Consider the following 14,294-nt stretch of genomic DNA (forward strand, 5'->3'; position numbering starts at 1 on the left):
TCGAAACACTATTATACAATCATTTACATCATTCAGATGGAATTATATTATTAATAATAATAAATTATTTGAGAGAACTACTAGGAAAGTAGTAAAACGGCACATCTTTATCAGCTGTTAAAATATAATTTTATTTATAGTTCAACAAAATATGCTTACAAAAATTATTTTTTTCCCCCCCAAACCAAAAAACAATACTGAATTATTTTAAATAAATTTGTTGCCTTTATTTTACATATGCTACAGTATTATGTTTTTCAGACTTTAATACAAGTCGGTGGTCTTAGCCCACCAAGTTGCCATTCAGGTAGAAATCTTTTCCCCCCTACCATCTTTAGTCCTTAAACATTACAAAGAGAAGGTGGTATTAAACAATACATGATTAAACCAAATCAAAACAACAACAATATGAAAATCTGCCTCAGGGAAATTAAAACGTAAATATGAATATACTGACTCCATACATTTGCGGAAACAGAAAACCATAAACCCAACTACTTAAGTTATACAAAAACCTATTGCATTGGTAACCAGTTAACGTTTTTGTCACGACAGCTTGTATTAGGAGGAGTAAAATTCAGGCCCCCAGATTCCCTGTAGCCTGATGTTGACAGCTGCATTTTTTCCTTATGCACATATGTACGCACTTCCATAAATATCACACGTACATATCAATACATAAACGTGTGCAACGAATGTAACAAGCGCAACTGAATCAGAGAGTAACATTTGTCATGTGTTTTACAGAGATGTAACATCTATGACTGTACAGGCACAGGACCAGAATTCGAGTAGACAGGTCAGATGGCTTAGGTAAGCGCATTCCTTGAGACCTCATCATTCACCAGCCGTGTGGGATCCAGACGGGATGAAGAGGTGTCCCACCTCACTACAAAACGTCTAGTGTTACAACATCCCTCACCCACCGATCCCCAAATCCAGTACAGGCCAGTATCACATAATGACTGGAAGGGCACGTTCTAAACCACAAGCCTCAATTGTGCAAAACAAACCAGGGGAACAATCAGGATTTTTTAAACTCGTTTTAAAGTGACACATACATAACCTACAGTTTGTGAATGTTTTAAACTACAGAGCTTACTATTTCAACTACAAAACTACTAGAAACACTCTTTAAGAGTAATCTTGCTAAAATCTGAGAAATTTTAGCAATTGTCTTAACAAAAAAATTACTTATTACATATTTTAGGGAAACCATATTAGACCACATCCAGCCCCAATTTATAGGAATCCTGAAATGAAAGCATATTGTAGGTGAACTGTAGGAAATTTGTACTTTATGATGAAAAATGCTAGCTATTATAATAATTATAATGAATACATCTGCTACTATTAATAATAATAAATAAAAACATATCCTTGAAATAAATTATTTGGTCACCAAAGATTTCCTACCACACGAGGCTCCTGTCTGTAAATGCGATGGTACGTCCCCAAAGCACATCAGGCCAATGAGGGAAACACAGATTGACCAAAGCCGGTTAGTGTTTGAACACACGACTGTCCCCTTCAGACTGGCACCCAAACGGGGCCTCACAGAAGGACGATCTTCCGAGCCTTTGGTGATACTTAATCCCTCTTCCAGTAAAGTCACCTCACGCTTGCATATATTTCACCACTGCAAATCATCTGCAGAACCATTCTGGTAAACATTTTTTCCCCACTGGTACTGATCTCTTGAGAGTACCTCCAATAGTATTCTCTTTCATCAAAAATATTATGTATTATCCTGCACTTTTGCAATGATATTCGAGTTGCCAGACAGTGTCTGTCCCCCCGCGCCTCCCCCCCCCAAAAAAATAAAAATCTCCACGTCCAATAATCAACTGCTTTCTTTGACGTGATTGTCAGCATATCCTGTCCAATCAACCACTGACTTCCACAGGGAGGCAGAGACAATCCCTCCCCATCTCTGCCAATGGTTTTCATTGACACAGAGAGCAAAGCCTGTTTCTGATAAATAACTAACAAATTTTGACACCAAGGTCAAGGCCTCATATTCAGGCAAACAGCCCCATGCGATGCTGTGGACAGAACCCGAGGTCTGTCCCCTTGCCACAATGAGGCACAGTTTGGACACTTTACTTGACAAAAGGCACCAACCGTATTTATGCAGCTCTTTACACACTCCGCCCACAATCCCTCCTTCCAGCTAACAGACCCATTTTCACAGTAAACTCCAAAGTGGCTCTAACGAGCCATTCTCTTCCATAGAGGAAAACCTATCGCACACAATCTAAAAAAAAAAAAAAAAAAAAAATCAGACAATTTTAAATAAGTCATACATTCACAGAAATAAAGGCTTTGGTCTTTTAAAATATATATATCAAGCTTTTCAAAAATCAAATTGCTAATGGAAAAAACTGGATGAACTACAGCGGAGCTATAGCTGTAAGCACTCGATGAAGATCGTGAGGCGGATGATGATGATGATTTTTACACTGATTCACAGCAAAATAACATCCACTCAAGGCTTGGGTGGCATCCTCACCTGCAGCTAGAGCAGGGCTTCCCAATCCAGTCCTCGGGACCCACGGTCGGTCCATGTTTTTGCTCCCTCCCAGGGAGCAAAGCCATGGACTGTGTGTGGGTCCCCAAAGGCTGAATTTGGAAACACTGAGCAACACAAGGAGGGTAAGGGTTAATTGTGTACCCCCACACACACACACAATCATGTGACCTCTTCTGATCTCCCAAACACAGGCCGCTGCCCTTGTGAACCATAAAGCTCGAGTCCATTAAAAAAAGCACCCTAAAAGGTGATTTAATGATGGGGAGGCGCGCCCCCCACCTTCCTCTCACCTCATAGGAGTATAACTGACCACTTTGGCATCATGATAACTGACGTTTAGCCAGCTGATGTGCACATATTGTTGAAAACATAAGAATTACTCACTCCTTTGTAGTAAACAGGAAGTCAGGGAGGAAGTAGAGAAAAAAACGGAAAAATTCATACTTAAAGGCTTGCTTGGTCCCACACCGATCTGGCTCCACAGCTGTAAAAGTCTGGGAGAAGCCAACAGCCTCCCTGATTGCCATCTCTTCCCCCCCCCCCCCGCCCATGCCCATCCTGTTCGGATGTTCGGTGAGGCCGTCAGATGTGGATGTTGTGGTACTTGACCCTGGCCCCCTCGATGTCGACCCGTCGTGCCTCAGCGAAGGTCAGGAAGGTGCACAGGCCCAGGAGGTTCACCACGGAGATGAGGGCGAAGACCGATGCCCAGGACCCCGTGGCCTCTATCAGGTACCCGGAGAAGTACACCATGACCACGCCTGTGGGGGGAGAATGCACAGGGGTGTTATCTGATCACCTTAGGGCTAGGGCCGCAGGTACAGGAGCGCATGGCTAGGGCCGCAGGCACAGGAGCGCATGGCTAGGACCGCAGGTACAGGAGCGCATGGCTAGGGCCGCAGGCACAGGAGCGCATGGCTAGGGCCGCCGGTACAGGAGCGCATGGCTAGGGCCGCAGGTACAGGAGCGCATGGCTAGGGCCGCAGGTACAGGAGCGCATGGCTAGGGCCGCAGGTACAGGAGCGCATGGCTAGGGCCGCAGGTACAGGAGCGCATGGTTAGGACCGCAGGCACAGGAGCGCACAGGACGGCAGAGGTAGGAGCACATTGATATGACCACAGACCACGGACTGCCCATTCTTCTGTGATCAGCGTCAGGCTCACAGTGAGCTTAACACCCTGTCCAGCTGGCTTATTCATCCGTGTGCTCAGTGCCGGTATTAATCACACATTTCCCATTCGTTAATTACTTCCATTTAGCAAATTAAAATTCAGCTCGATTTAACGAGCTCGCTAACGCGCAGAGGAGACATGGCGGGGAGCAGACAGCCCGTCGTAAAGCTCGTATCCTCCAAACGGGCACTCCTGCGACATTTAGCAGATCACGCCCCAAACGAAGCAGGAATAAAAGCTTAATTGCACAGAACGTCGGTCTCACCTGTGAAGGCTCCGCACGTGTTCATGATGCCTGCAGCAGAAGCAGAGAGAGCAAAATCATCGTCATCCCGCTCATAAAGCTTAATAAGAAATAATATTTCTACAGCAACATCTGTTACCCAGATGCCGGCATAATGAGATTCATTTTTAAATGATTACAGCAGTTTCGCATCTGAATGCGCAGTAAAGCCCACAGCCCAGACAGAATGAATAGCTTGAGGATTGATGGATGGATGGAATAGATGTATAGTAATAGTTAAGAGAATCTGTGGGCCTGTAACAGAGAGACAGTCTGTCATCTCCTCTAATGTACGTTAAAAGCAATTGTCAAAACGTGGGCACCCCATAAATCAGGATACTTGTCAATCAGGGGACAATTAACAAAAGCAGCACAGGAACTGAGTAAGGCGCAAGAAAACAAAGCTAAACATGGATTTAGGGAGTTCTTAAAAAAAATCAACATTTTAAAGGCTTTCACTTAGCTAGTAGGAACCCCATAATCATCTACTACCAAGGCAGAAAAAAGTCCATGAGAATGTTAGTACATGAGTATGTGAGTACCAGTATGTAAGTACATGCGTATGAGTACCAGTATGCGAGTACATGCCTTCACAGCTCAGCTGAAGCCATCATTACCATAAGCAGACGTCATAAAATTTGGAGTTATGGAGTTTTATTACGAGGTGTCAGAGTATCTTGAATCTTTCTAGAGAAAGCGGCGGTTCGCATGGGCCTCATATGATGAGTCCACATCTTCCCAATGACAACCCCCCCCCCTCCACATGCATCCCAGTGCCTGTGGGGTCAGTACTCACCGAAAAGGGCCCCAGCACAAGATGGCGCCAGGTCTTGGACGTTGACTGAAACCCCACTGAGAGGAAAAGTGCGTTAGCGGTATGTACATATCAGACATGCAGTACACATGCGGGCTGTGCGTGTTGACATGTATACAAAGGCATGTAGCATGCAGCTAAGCACCCCCACAAACAGGGGGTACATGAATGGATCACATGAATACAAGTATGTATATAGATACAGATGTGGCCTCTTAACTAAGCATTACGTACGTAAATATGTATTTTTATTGAGCAATTCGGGTTTAGTCAAACTTACTACACCCAAACTCTTTAAGGGACTCGAACAAAAAAGTGGTTAGGATTCTGGAAGGTTGTTGGTTCAGATCCTATGGCCAGCAGGGAAATCATATCACCACAGGGCCCCAGAGCATAGCCTTTAACCCCAGAAAACTGCCCCAGGGGTACCAAAAAAATGATGCTATAATGGTGCTATAATCACAATATTTGCACTCATAGGAGAGCAAGATGGAAATATTCTTATGTACTTGTATAAACGGCAAATAAAGAATCATTAAGCACCCTTGTCATTCAGGTTACCAGTCCCAGTCGTTAACTGCTTTGTCATCTGCTGCCCTCTAGTGGAAGCTGTGTGCTACAGCAGCATCAGTCTGTCGGCGCGCAGGTACCTGTGGCTGAAGGTGGTGAGACCCATGGTGGCTGAGACGAAGGCCACGGCCGTGGGGAAGGTGGGGGTGCCGCACAGGAAGAGGGTAAAGATGCTGGACACACCCATGGAGAAGAACTACAGACATACACACACACACACACAATGCTCTTTAAGCGGGAGAAGATGCAAGGAGTCTTCAATTCTCATGTAAAAACAGCCACGGGGATAGTGGACAATACAAAACTGCCCATTAGGTGTTAAAACGAAAAGCAAATTGTAGTTAAAAAATTACAGGTACTACATCAGAGTGAGTACACGCTTTCAAGTGCTACTTCTTTTCTGCAGTACTTTGTTTTAGACGGTTATACTTTGCATTACGTTAGTTGTAATATTCTGACTCCTGCCGTTATTAAACCTCTGATGTAAATAAGGTGTTATTACTGGTTTGTTGGGCAATTACTGTATTTGTATTTCTATTTTATTTACATTTGATTGTGTATATCTATCTTCTGCGTGTGCGCCAATGAAAGCCATAGTCTTGGAGTTACTGCGCCTGCACGAGGACGATTTAAAAATCTACGATCCTGAAAATTAGCGGGTGAAACTGGGAGCCGTCTTTGGCTAAACGCAGGTTACCGCCGCACCCACCTGCATTAGCTTCCTGACGGCCGCCGTGTCGAACCCTGGGACACAGAGAGGAAGTCACGTGAGACTCAGATCAGATCGGGAACATACCGTCCCCCTCGGGTGAGAACCGCGGCCCCAATACCTTGGCCGATGAGGTGGTCCGAGAGACAGCCGCTTAAGAGCGAGGACGGGATGGCCACGAACCACGGGATCACGTTGAACACCCAGCCCTGTAAACGGGACACGCCCCCATTCAGAAGACCGGTTACCATAGAGACTCTCTGGAGACCGTGCCTAGCAGACGGGCACACCGATGGCAAAAACACAGGGCATGCCGCTTCGAATGCAGACTGGCAGACAATTCTATGCATCACACGAATAAAACAGTGAGCAATTAAGGAATAATTACAAACAAGCATTCTTAGAACTGCTGCACAGAACATTTTACTCATGTTTAACATGAGAAATTTATAATGAACTACTAAACTAAACTGCCTCCACATTATTACATTTAGTCATTTAATAGAAACTTTTCCCCAAAGTGACATACATATCTTGGTGAAAGCAGGGTCAGACGGTTCCTAGATCAACTGGGGTTAAGGACCTTGCTGAAGGGCCCAAAGGTGACATCAGTCTGCTGACCCAGGGATTTGACCCACCGCAGAGAGCTAACTCGCTGAGCCACACACTTTCAAGGCCCTGTCCTCTGACTGGCGCAGTGACCTGATCTGAACCGCTGCAGCCGCTCTCGGGATTTTTCACCAGGTCCTGTAAATTCTACTGCTACGCCATCTGGTGGACGCTTGCAAGCACTGCCTCTACAGCAACACTAGAGCGCATCTGCGGGAGGGCGTTTGAATTGAACTCCCAGAAATGTCTTTGCTTTTTTTTTTTTTTTTTTTTTAAAGTTCTTTAAAAAGGAGAACTTCCAGACGTTACCTTAGCATCAGGGAAGGTGTCTTTGAAGAAGGTCGGAAGCCACGACAGCAGCGTGAAGAAGGTGCTGGCAGTGCAGAGGTGCGTGACGATGACCGCGCTGGCGAAGAGAGGAAGAGAACCGCGCATCACCTATCGAGCACTGCGAGTGGCCGGCGGGGGGGCGGGGGTCATCAACTCCAACCCCAACTTCGACTGCTCAGCTCATGTGAAAAACAGCCCCACTACTCTGAGATAATCTCAGAAAGGTTACGATTTGTGTGCGCTCCCTGGGATTTGAAACCTTGACCTCTGTGCTGTTAGCACAGGGCTCGACCGGTCGAGCTACGAAACACCTAAGGCACACGTTCAAAACACTAGCCCTCTCGATCTCTTAATTATTGCACTTATGTCTTATGGTTATTTACCCCCTCCCACATTAACTTTAAAACATTATTTAAGGTAAAACTGAAAGATGCACTTTCCTCCCAGATACAGTACAAAAACTGAATGAGCTTTCACATATATAAAGCACATTTTATAATATCTATTTTCTGTTATAATATCTATTAAACGGCCCACATTAATAATCTAACTTCATGTAGTCCGGCAGAGAGCTTTGTGCTACAGCACCAATAAACTCACTGATTAAGTTCAGACACACACATCTGCTTCTGGCGTACAGCTACAGCCACGAACAAACCAAGGGACCGTCAACATTTCCCAGGTCTTTGTCCACATGTCAGAGAAAGATATTTGTGGCGACCGGACTCCACGTAATATTTCACTGCTCCCTAACAAGGTCTTCAAAGGGACCCGTCAGCATAACAAGAGTTAACCTCGGAGCAGGCCTGCTTCAGCTCTGCAGCTCACATGCGTCACAGACTCCATCATTGAGCCCCGGTGCCTTACCACACTGCTGGCTGTTTTAACAAGCGCAGCCAATGCCTTTTGGCCAGTTTGGACTGAGTCCCTGCGCTACCCAAGGACTCCAGTGTGATGATTGGATCTGAAAACACAAACAGGCAGCATTAGCAACCAATTCCAAAACATTACACATATCCAAGCACTTACATACTAAAATCCATAAGAATGCTATCGTTTCAGGCAAAAAAGCAAATTAAACTTAGTTTGCACAATTCCTATTTATTACAGATTTGACCTTTTACTTTACATATTTAGTGTACATTTACATATGTTATCCTTCGTTGTGTTTATTTCTACTTTATTTTCGGGTAGCCAACGATGCACTCCTACCTTCCCCTTTCAGCAGGTACTTCCACATGCAGTAAGCCCAGAGCACAGACAGCAAGCCCGTGACGTAGAAAACGCTCTCCCAGCCATACAGGTCCAGCATCAGTGAGCCGGCCGCTCCGATCACCAACGTCCTGGGGACAGCAGAGGTGGCGGGGTTCTGAGGCGGCCTGTAGTGACATCATTCCACACCCAAGGGGACCAAGTGGCTCGGAAACTCACCCAAGGTAGGACCCGCTGCCAACCGTACTCATGAGAAATCCCCTCTCGCTCTCTGTCACCTTCTGAGAGCAGAGACTGGCCAAGGAGGGGTAGTGAACACCTACGAAAATAGGTCAACTGTAACATCTACCACTGCACTGTACAGTGCTGAAGTACAGTGCAAAAGGACGCTTGGGAAACATTCAGAATTATCTGTATCCCAGCTGTATTTTGGCACTTCCAGGGTAATGAACTTGATTCAGAAGGAAATTTGAACCAAATGTTCCGATAAATGAGACCAGGTGTAGATGTGAGTCCTTCCCTACAGGAGCTCACTGGTCGGTGGTATGGTCATGACGTGTGGAACATGCTATTTTTTGGTCTGCAGAAGCGAGCCAAATAAATTCTCGGAGGACGTCAGAAACAATCACCAAATGTTCCCTAGTCAAGCAGACAGTGCTGAATTTTCTCCATTTGCAAAATACTTTTACTCTTCCTAGGGAAAGGCCACCCAGAAACAACTAATAAAACAACACAATGATCCTTGAGTTCACAAGAAACTAACTGGTCTACAGCAGTGTTTCTCAACCCGGTCCTCTGTGACCCCCATACAGTCCACGTTTTTGCTTCATCCCAGCTTCTGGTAAGAGCTGTCCCAGAAAAACAGTGGACTGTCCGGCTAGGAGCTTGGAGGGAGCAAAAACAAGGACTGTCTGGGGATGCCTGAGCACCGGGTTGAGAAGCACTGGTTTACAGACCTTTTTTTGTTAACCGACGTCATTATCCAGTAAGTCCACAATAATGAAACTGCTGATTGTTTCAGGTGTGTGCGGTTAGACAGCAATGAGAAACACAGAAAGAACATGCCCATCAGTCTCATGGTTGCCAAAGACCAGATGGGTAATCCAGAAAGTTCCGTGGACTGAAAACACACGGCACCCACAGGATCATAGCGCCAGGAGTGTCGATGTATGAGACCCCCAGCTTCAGAACTCGAAGGGCCTGCCATCGCCGAGGGAACAGGCCCTTCTAGACTGTACCGGCAAGTTCTACAGGAGAGTGTCTTTTGAAGTGTAAAAGAAGTGCTGAAGGGTGATAATCCCAAACGGAGAGAAGCAGCTGAATCGGGAGAAACTTTGCATTTTGGAACGGAGTCAAAGTCCTAACCTTAACGAAATTCATGATGGGCTCTGACCCGGAAAAAGATGCTCATGCACAAAATTATCAACGAGAAGAGGCAGCTCTGTAAAGAGGATGGAGCCAAGTTACCTCCAGATATACATGAGACTGATTCAAATGTACAGAAAGAGTCAATAGGAATGAAGGAAATGGCATGAGTTTGGGGTACAACCTAAATCTCCGCATAATTCTCAGTGAAAGCTGGATCAATGTGTCCAATAACATAGAAGAGTGTAATTCCATTATTAGAAATCTATCAGGTAATACTTGGGTCATAAACCTGTAAATCACCGTTTCTCAAAACAGTCCTTGGGGATCCTCAGCGGTCCAGGTTTTTTCTCTCTCCCAATTCTCTGGTTGAGGACTGGTTTGCGAAACACTGCTGTATATCATCAATACCAGATACCAGACATGCTAAACATAGCCTTGTGTTACATATTAATACGAGAACCTTTTCCAGAAATCGCTTTATCGATTTATTGATTTCTGGGCACAAAACAAACCATTGCTGGACCCATCAACCTGAACCCACGATCTTTAGGCTGAAAGTCCAGATTGTGCTACTGGTTCCCCTGTTAGTGGATCACTGTCGACGTGGCTGTAGGAGCTTTGTATGTGTGTCTGATATTCCGATTAGCAACCAGCCTCTCGAAGCTCCATGAGAAAATTTTATTCATACAGCCTGAACGACAAAGCGAAACGGCACGGCTCCCCTCAGATCCAGGCAACGGACCGACAGTTCTTTGCCTGAAAACATTTTGATCTTAACAGCTGCCAGGCACTCCAGAAAGTTTCTGGATAATATAAATGAAATTAGACAGATCTATCCTCCAGCCTGACAGTGCAGATAAAAAAGAATAACTTTTACTGTCCCCCAAATGGCACCACCTCTTAGCATGTCCCATCCAGAGGCGGACATTTCAGGCCCAGAATGTAAGAATCCAAACCAGGATTTTGTTTCAACCAACCAGTTGAGTACTCTGCGACTGTGACTCTTTATACTGAACTGGTTGGTTGAAACAAAATCCTGGTTTGGATTTTTACTTTCTGGTCCCATCACGCCCCTGTCCATGCTTCCTAACCACCATGCTTTCTGTCCTTCTTAATCGTTCTTTTGTTTTCTGCATACCTCCCAGATTTGTCTTGGCTGCCAGAAACTTCTCTAAATGTTCTTCTCACCCCACCCCCCAAAACCCCTCTATCCAGGCTGTGTCCACCCTCCCCCCCGTACCCCCTCCTCACCTTGCAGGAGCCCCATGAGGAACCGGGAAAGCATCATGGAGATTATGGGCTGGGAGCAGAAGTGAGCCAGGATGGGCGTAAAGGCGGTCATGGCGCCCCAGGCCGCTGCGGACAACAGGAGGACCTTCTCCCCGCCCACCCTGTCACAAAACAGCAGTGATGATGTCATAGACCACAGTGCATGACTGTGAGCTACAGCGATATCCATTTCTGTTACTCTAGCGTGACTTTTTCTACGCAGGGTGTAGACTTCCTGCTTCGGTCCTACAAGGCAGTGGGTCTGAGTCCAAAGCCAGCTCAGTGCTCTCGTGTCACGCAGATCAAGCTGCCGTTTGCTGGCTTCAGCGTGTACTGGGTATCTCTGACAGCTCAGACTTCTGTCTGCAGTTTCTCAGAGTCAGACTCCATGCTGCCACAGCAGGCGACAACGGAGACAGTGTCCCTTCGGTTTCAACGGCCACCCCGTACTTTTTTGCATTATAACGAACTTTTTATTCTTAGAAATTCACCTTCTTGAAATCAGTGGGCAGGATTAAAAAACACAAAAGCGACACAGTGATTCTGTGAGCCAGTGTTCTTCTGTGACGTGTTTGGAACGAGTCTTACTAATCAGATACATATGCGTAACAAACAGCGGCGAAAAAAAAAGAATTTAAAAACCAAACAAAGGCGACAGCATTCATGTCATTTATTTGGTTGGAATTGCTGACACAGGAGCCAAACCCAAACCGGCTAGACCTGCCTATTTCACCATGACTTCCAGCACAAAACCTGTACTTAGAATCAGCTGGACTTGTATGATGCTTCCATCTAGATCTGAAGATATAACAATGCAAACAGTATAAAACCACAAGCCATGTGATGCTGCCTGATACTGAGAAAGGGGAAGTAATGTTGATGTTTACATGCAATACGGAAGAGCATGTCATTTTGGCCACTGATTCCTGACTGAGTCTGTGTTTCTTCAGTTTACATAGTATTTGCATGCAAATCCATAAAATAATAAACTAATAGTTATTAGTGGCTCAGTGTGTGGCTTGTCAAGTTGGGATGCTGCAAGCAGAAGGTTGCCAGTTCAAATCCTCTGGCTTTCACTGCTGGGTGCCGCCTTAGTGAGCCCCTAACCCTGCCTTCTCAAAAAAAAAGTACATCGCTCTTGCTAAAAGCACCTGATAAACAAGTTAAATGTAAATAAAAACCAGCACAAAATAAATCAATAAAGAGCGACATGTTTGTGTTAACCGTCTGGACAAAGCATTGCCATTTTGCTTATCGTGGACTTGGCCCTGGAAGGTCGACGGAGAAGCTGACATTCGTCCCAGACCCCACCTGTCACTGACGTAGCCTCCGATGACCTGGGTGAAGCAGTACCCCCAGAAGAAGCTCCCGAGCACCATGCCGGACTCCCTCTTGCTCCACTTGAACTGATCCGCCATGGAGACGGCGCAGATGGGCATGGCCACACGAGCGCAGTACAGCAGGCATGTTCCCAGTAGAAGAACCACCGTCCACACGCGCGCTAACGGCCTGCGGAAAGATAACAGGAAACCCTTAAAAAGATCAGCAGGTTTTGGTACACACAGAGATCTGATAACATACGTGCTAAATGCTTCCTCAAATCCAAATTTGTGATGAGGGACTAAGTCACAAACATTATACCCCGATAAATACGCCAATTGTTAAAAAGTAGGTAAATCAAATGACTCATAGCAAACGATTAATATAAAGAAAGTCTAGGCTGCTGTGCTGGTGTTTTGATTATATGCCCTGTGCACCGCGTTGGCGTCAAATACTTTGCTATAGTTAGTAAATTAGGGATATTTTCCAGGAATCGCACTCCCGTGATAAAACTTAAGCACAAATGTAACTTTATCTAAGACATCTTTATTGAACATTCTATGTCAAAAACAAAATACAGTAATACAGGTATTGCATCGTGAAATTATTTAGCGGACAGTTTCATATACTTTCATAATAGAGGGGAAAGGAAGAACGAGAGAATGAAAAGGAAGAAAGAATGAAGGACAGATTTTGACAAACTCATAGATCCATAACAGCTTCAATCGCACCCGGAGGCCATATGATTGCGCGCTCACAGGTCCCGGAAAATCATTGTAAAAGCCGTCATAACCTTCATGAGACTATAGGCGCTAACGTCGAAATAACAAGGCAAAAATAACAACTGATTCGGCTTTAATACTTGGTTAATACACGTTATACTACAAAGGCACGACCCATTAACTAAAAACTTTCAAAGTCCGTATAACCCTCGTTGGAGAACCAGCCTATACACATCAATGCCGCAATGTCATTAGCCTATACTGTCAAATTCACTTAAGGTATCTACACAATAATTTAATATAAGATCTGTAGCTAGCAAGTGTGACTATGGCTGCTGTGCTGTAGGTCATTATCAGCCCCGGTATTTAACAGCCAGATAATAGGTCATGATCACCCCCGTAAGATAACAGACAGATAATAGTTGCCTTGACCGCCCGACGTCTACGTGTCCCATTTAAAAGCCGGTCCGGGGCTGCCGGTGCTTCATTAACCCTCACCCTCCCCGCTTACCTGGGCCAGTTCGCGTTGTTATCCGCCCACTTCCTCTGAGACCCCGCGACCCCGAAACTGTCCGGGGGATTATCTTTAAGGTCGGGTAAATCCGGATTGCAGCTCTTGCCATGCTTTTGTAAAATTGCCATTCAACGAGCGGGGCTTCCCGATTTAAACCCGCAAGTCTAAAAAAACAAAACAAAAAACAAACAAAAAAAAAACAAACAAACAAAAATTAGCAATCCGAGGACTTGCGAGGTCCGCTGGGGGAGCAGGGCAACTGCATCGGGTTAAAATTGTCCGATCATGGTCTCCTTCTTGTCCCTCGGAGCTCCGGACACCACCGGACGCCCCAGTAAGACAAACGCGGGCTGATGATCGGATCGCCCCGCCGCCTAGCTATATTCCCGGGCCGGATCCTCCTTGGGTCCGGGACTGTTAATAATCCACGTGTCAGTTCCTCCTCCACCCGCCCCTCGCTTCAGCCACGCAGACTGCAGTTCATCCCGCAGACGGTAGGAGAAAGTCAGGAAGTGAGGAGAGCCGCCCCCCTCCCCAGCCAAAAAGCCACGAATACGCCCCAAAGGTACGGGGGAGTCCCCCCTTTTGCGGGCAGTGGTCAGACGTGGCCCTTTATTTATCTCAAATGGAAAAAGAGGACAATAGGGAGAGGTAGTTATGAAGATATACGTAAATCAGAAATAAGCGCAGGTCGATGAGCCGCCCTGCGAAATGCGAAAGGCCCCCTCGCGCCGTGTAGCCGCCGACATGGAACCAGTATTGCGCCGCTCACACTTGCCGTGTTCGCTCCCGTTTCCCCCCACCGAGCGCACACTGCGGACGCGCCGCCGGTCACATGTTGGGATCCTCACGGCCGGCACCGGTTTTT

The 14,294-nt window shown here is 45.9% G+C and overlaps 1 protein-coding gene across 1 annotated transcript; it reads right to left on the reverse strand.

Annotated features, from left to right (window-relative positions):
• Positions 1 to 202: 202 nt before the first annotated feature.
• Positions 203 to 14,217, reverse strand: slc17a9b (solute carrier family 17 member 9b). Its single transcript, XM_023798947.2, has 13 exons — positions 13,424 to 14,217; positions 12,182 to 12,379; positions 10,853 to 10,992; positions 8,453 to 8,552; positions 8,234 to 8,364; positions 7,889 to 7,985; positions 7,001 to 7,097; positions 6,204 to 6,291; positions 6,083 to 6,117; positions 5,454 to 5,569; positions 4,786 to 4,841; positions 3,972 to 4,001; positions 203 to 3,294 (listed from the first exon to the last, which is right to left on the reverse strand). The coding sequence occupies exons 1-13, from the start codon at positions 13,552 to 13,554 to the stop codon at positions 3,116 to 3,118; spliced, it is 1,398 nt and encodes a 465-aa protein (XP_023654715.1). The 5' UTR covers positions 13,555 to 14,217; the 3' UTR covers positions 203 to 3,115.
• Between the last annotated feature and the right edge of the window lie 77 nt (positions 14,218 to 14,294).

Source organism: Paramormyrops kingsleyae, chromosome 18 (genome assembly GCF_048594095.1).
Source record: "Paramormyrops kingsleyae isolate MSU_618 chromosome 18, PKINGS_0.4, whole genome shotgun sequence".
Classification (NCBI taxonomy): domain Eukaryota; kingdom Metazoa; phylum Chordata; class Actinopteri; order Osteoglossiformes; family Mormyridae; genus Paramormyrops; species Paramormyrops kingsleyae.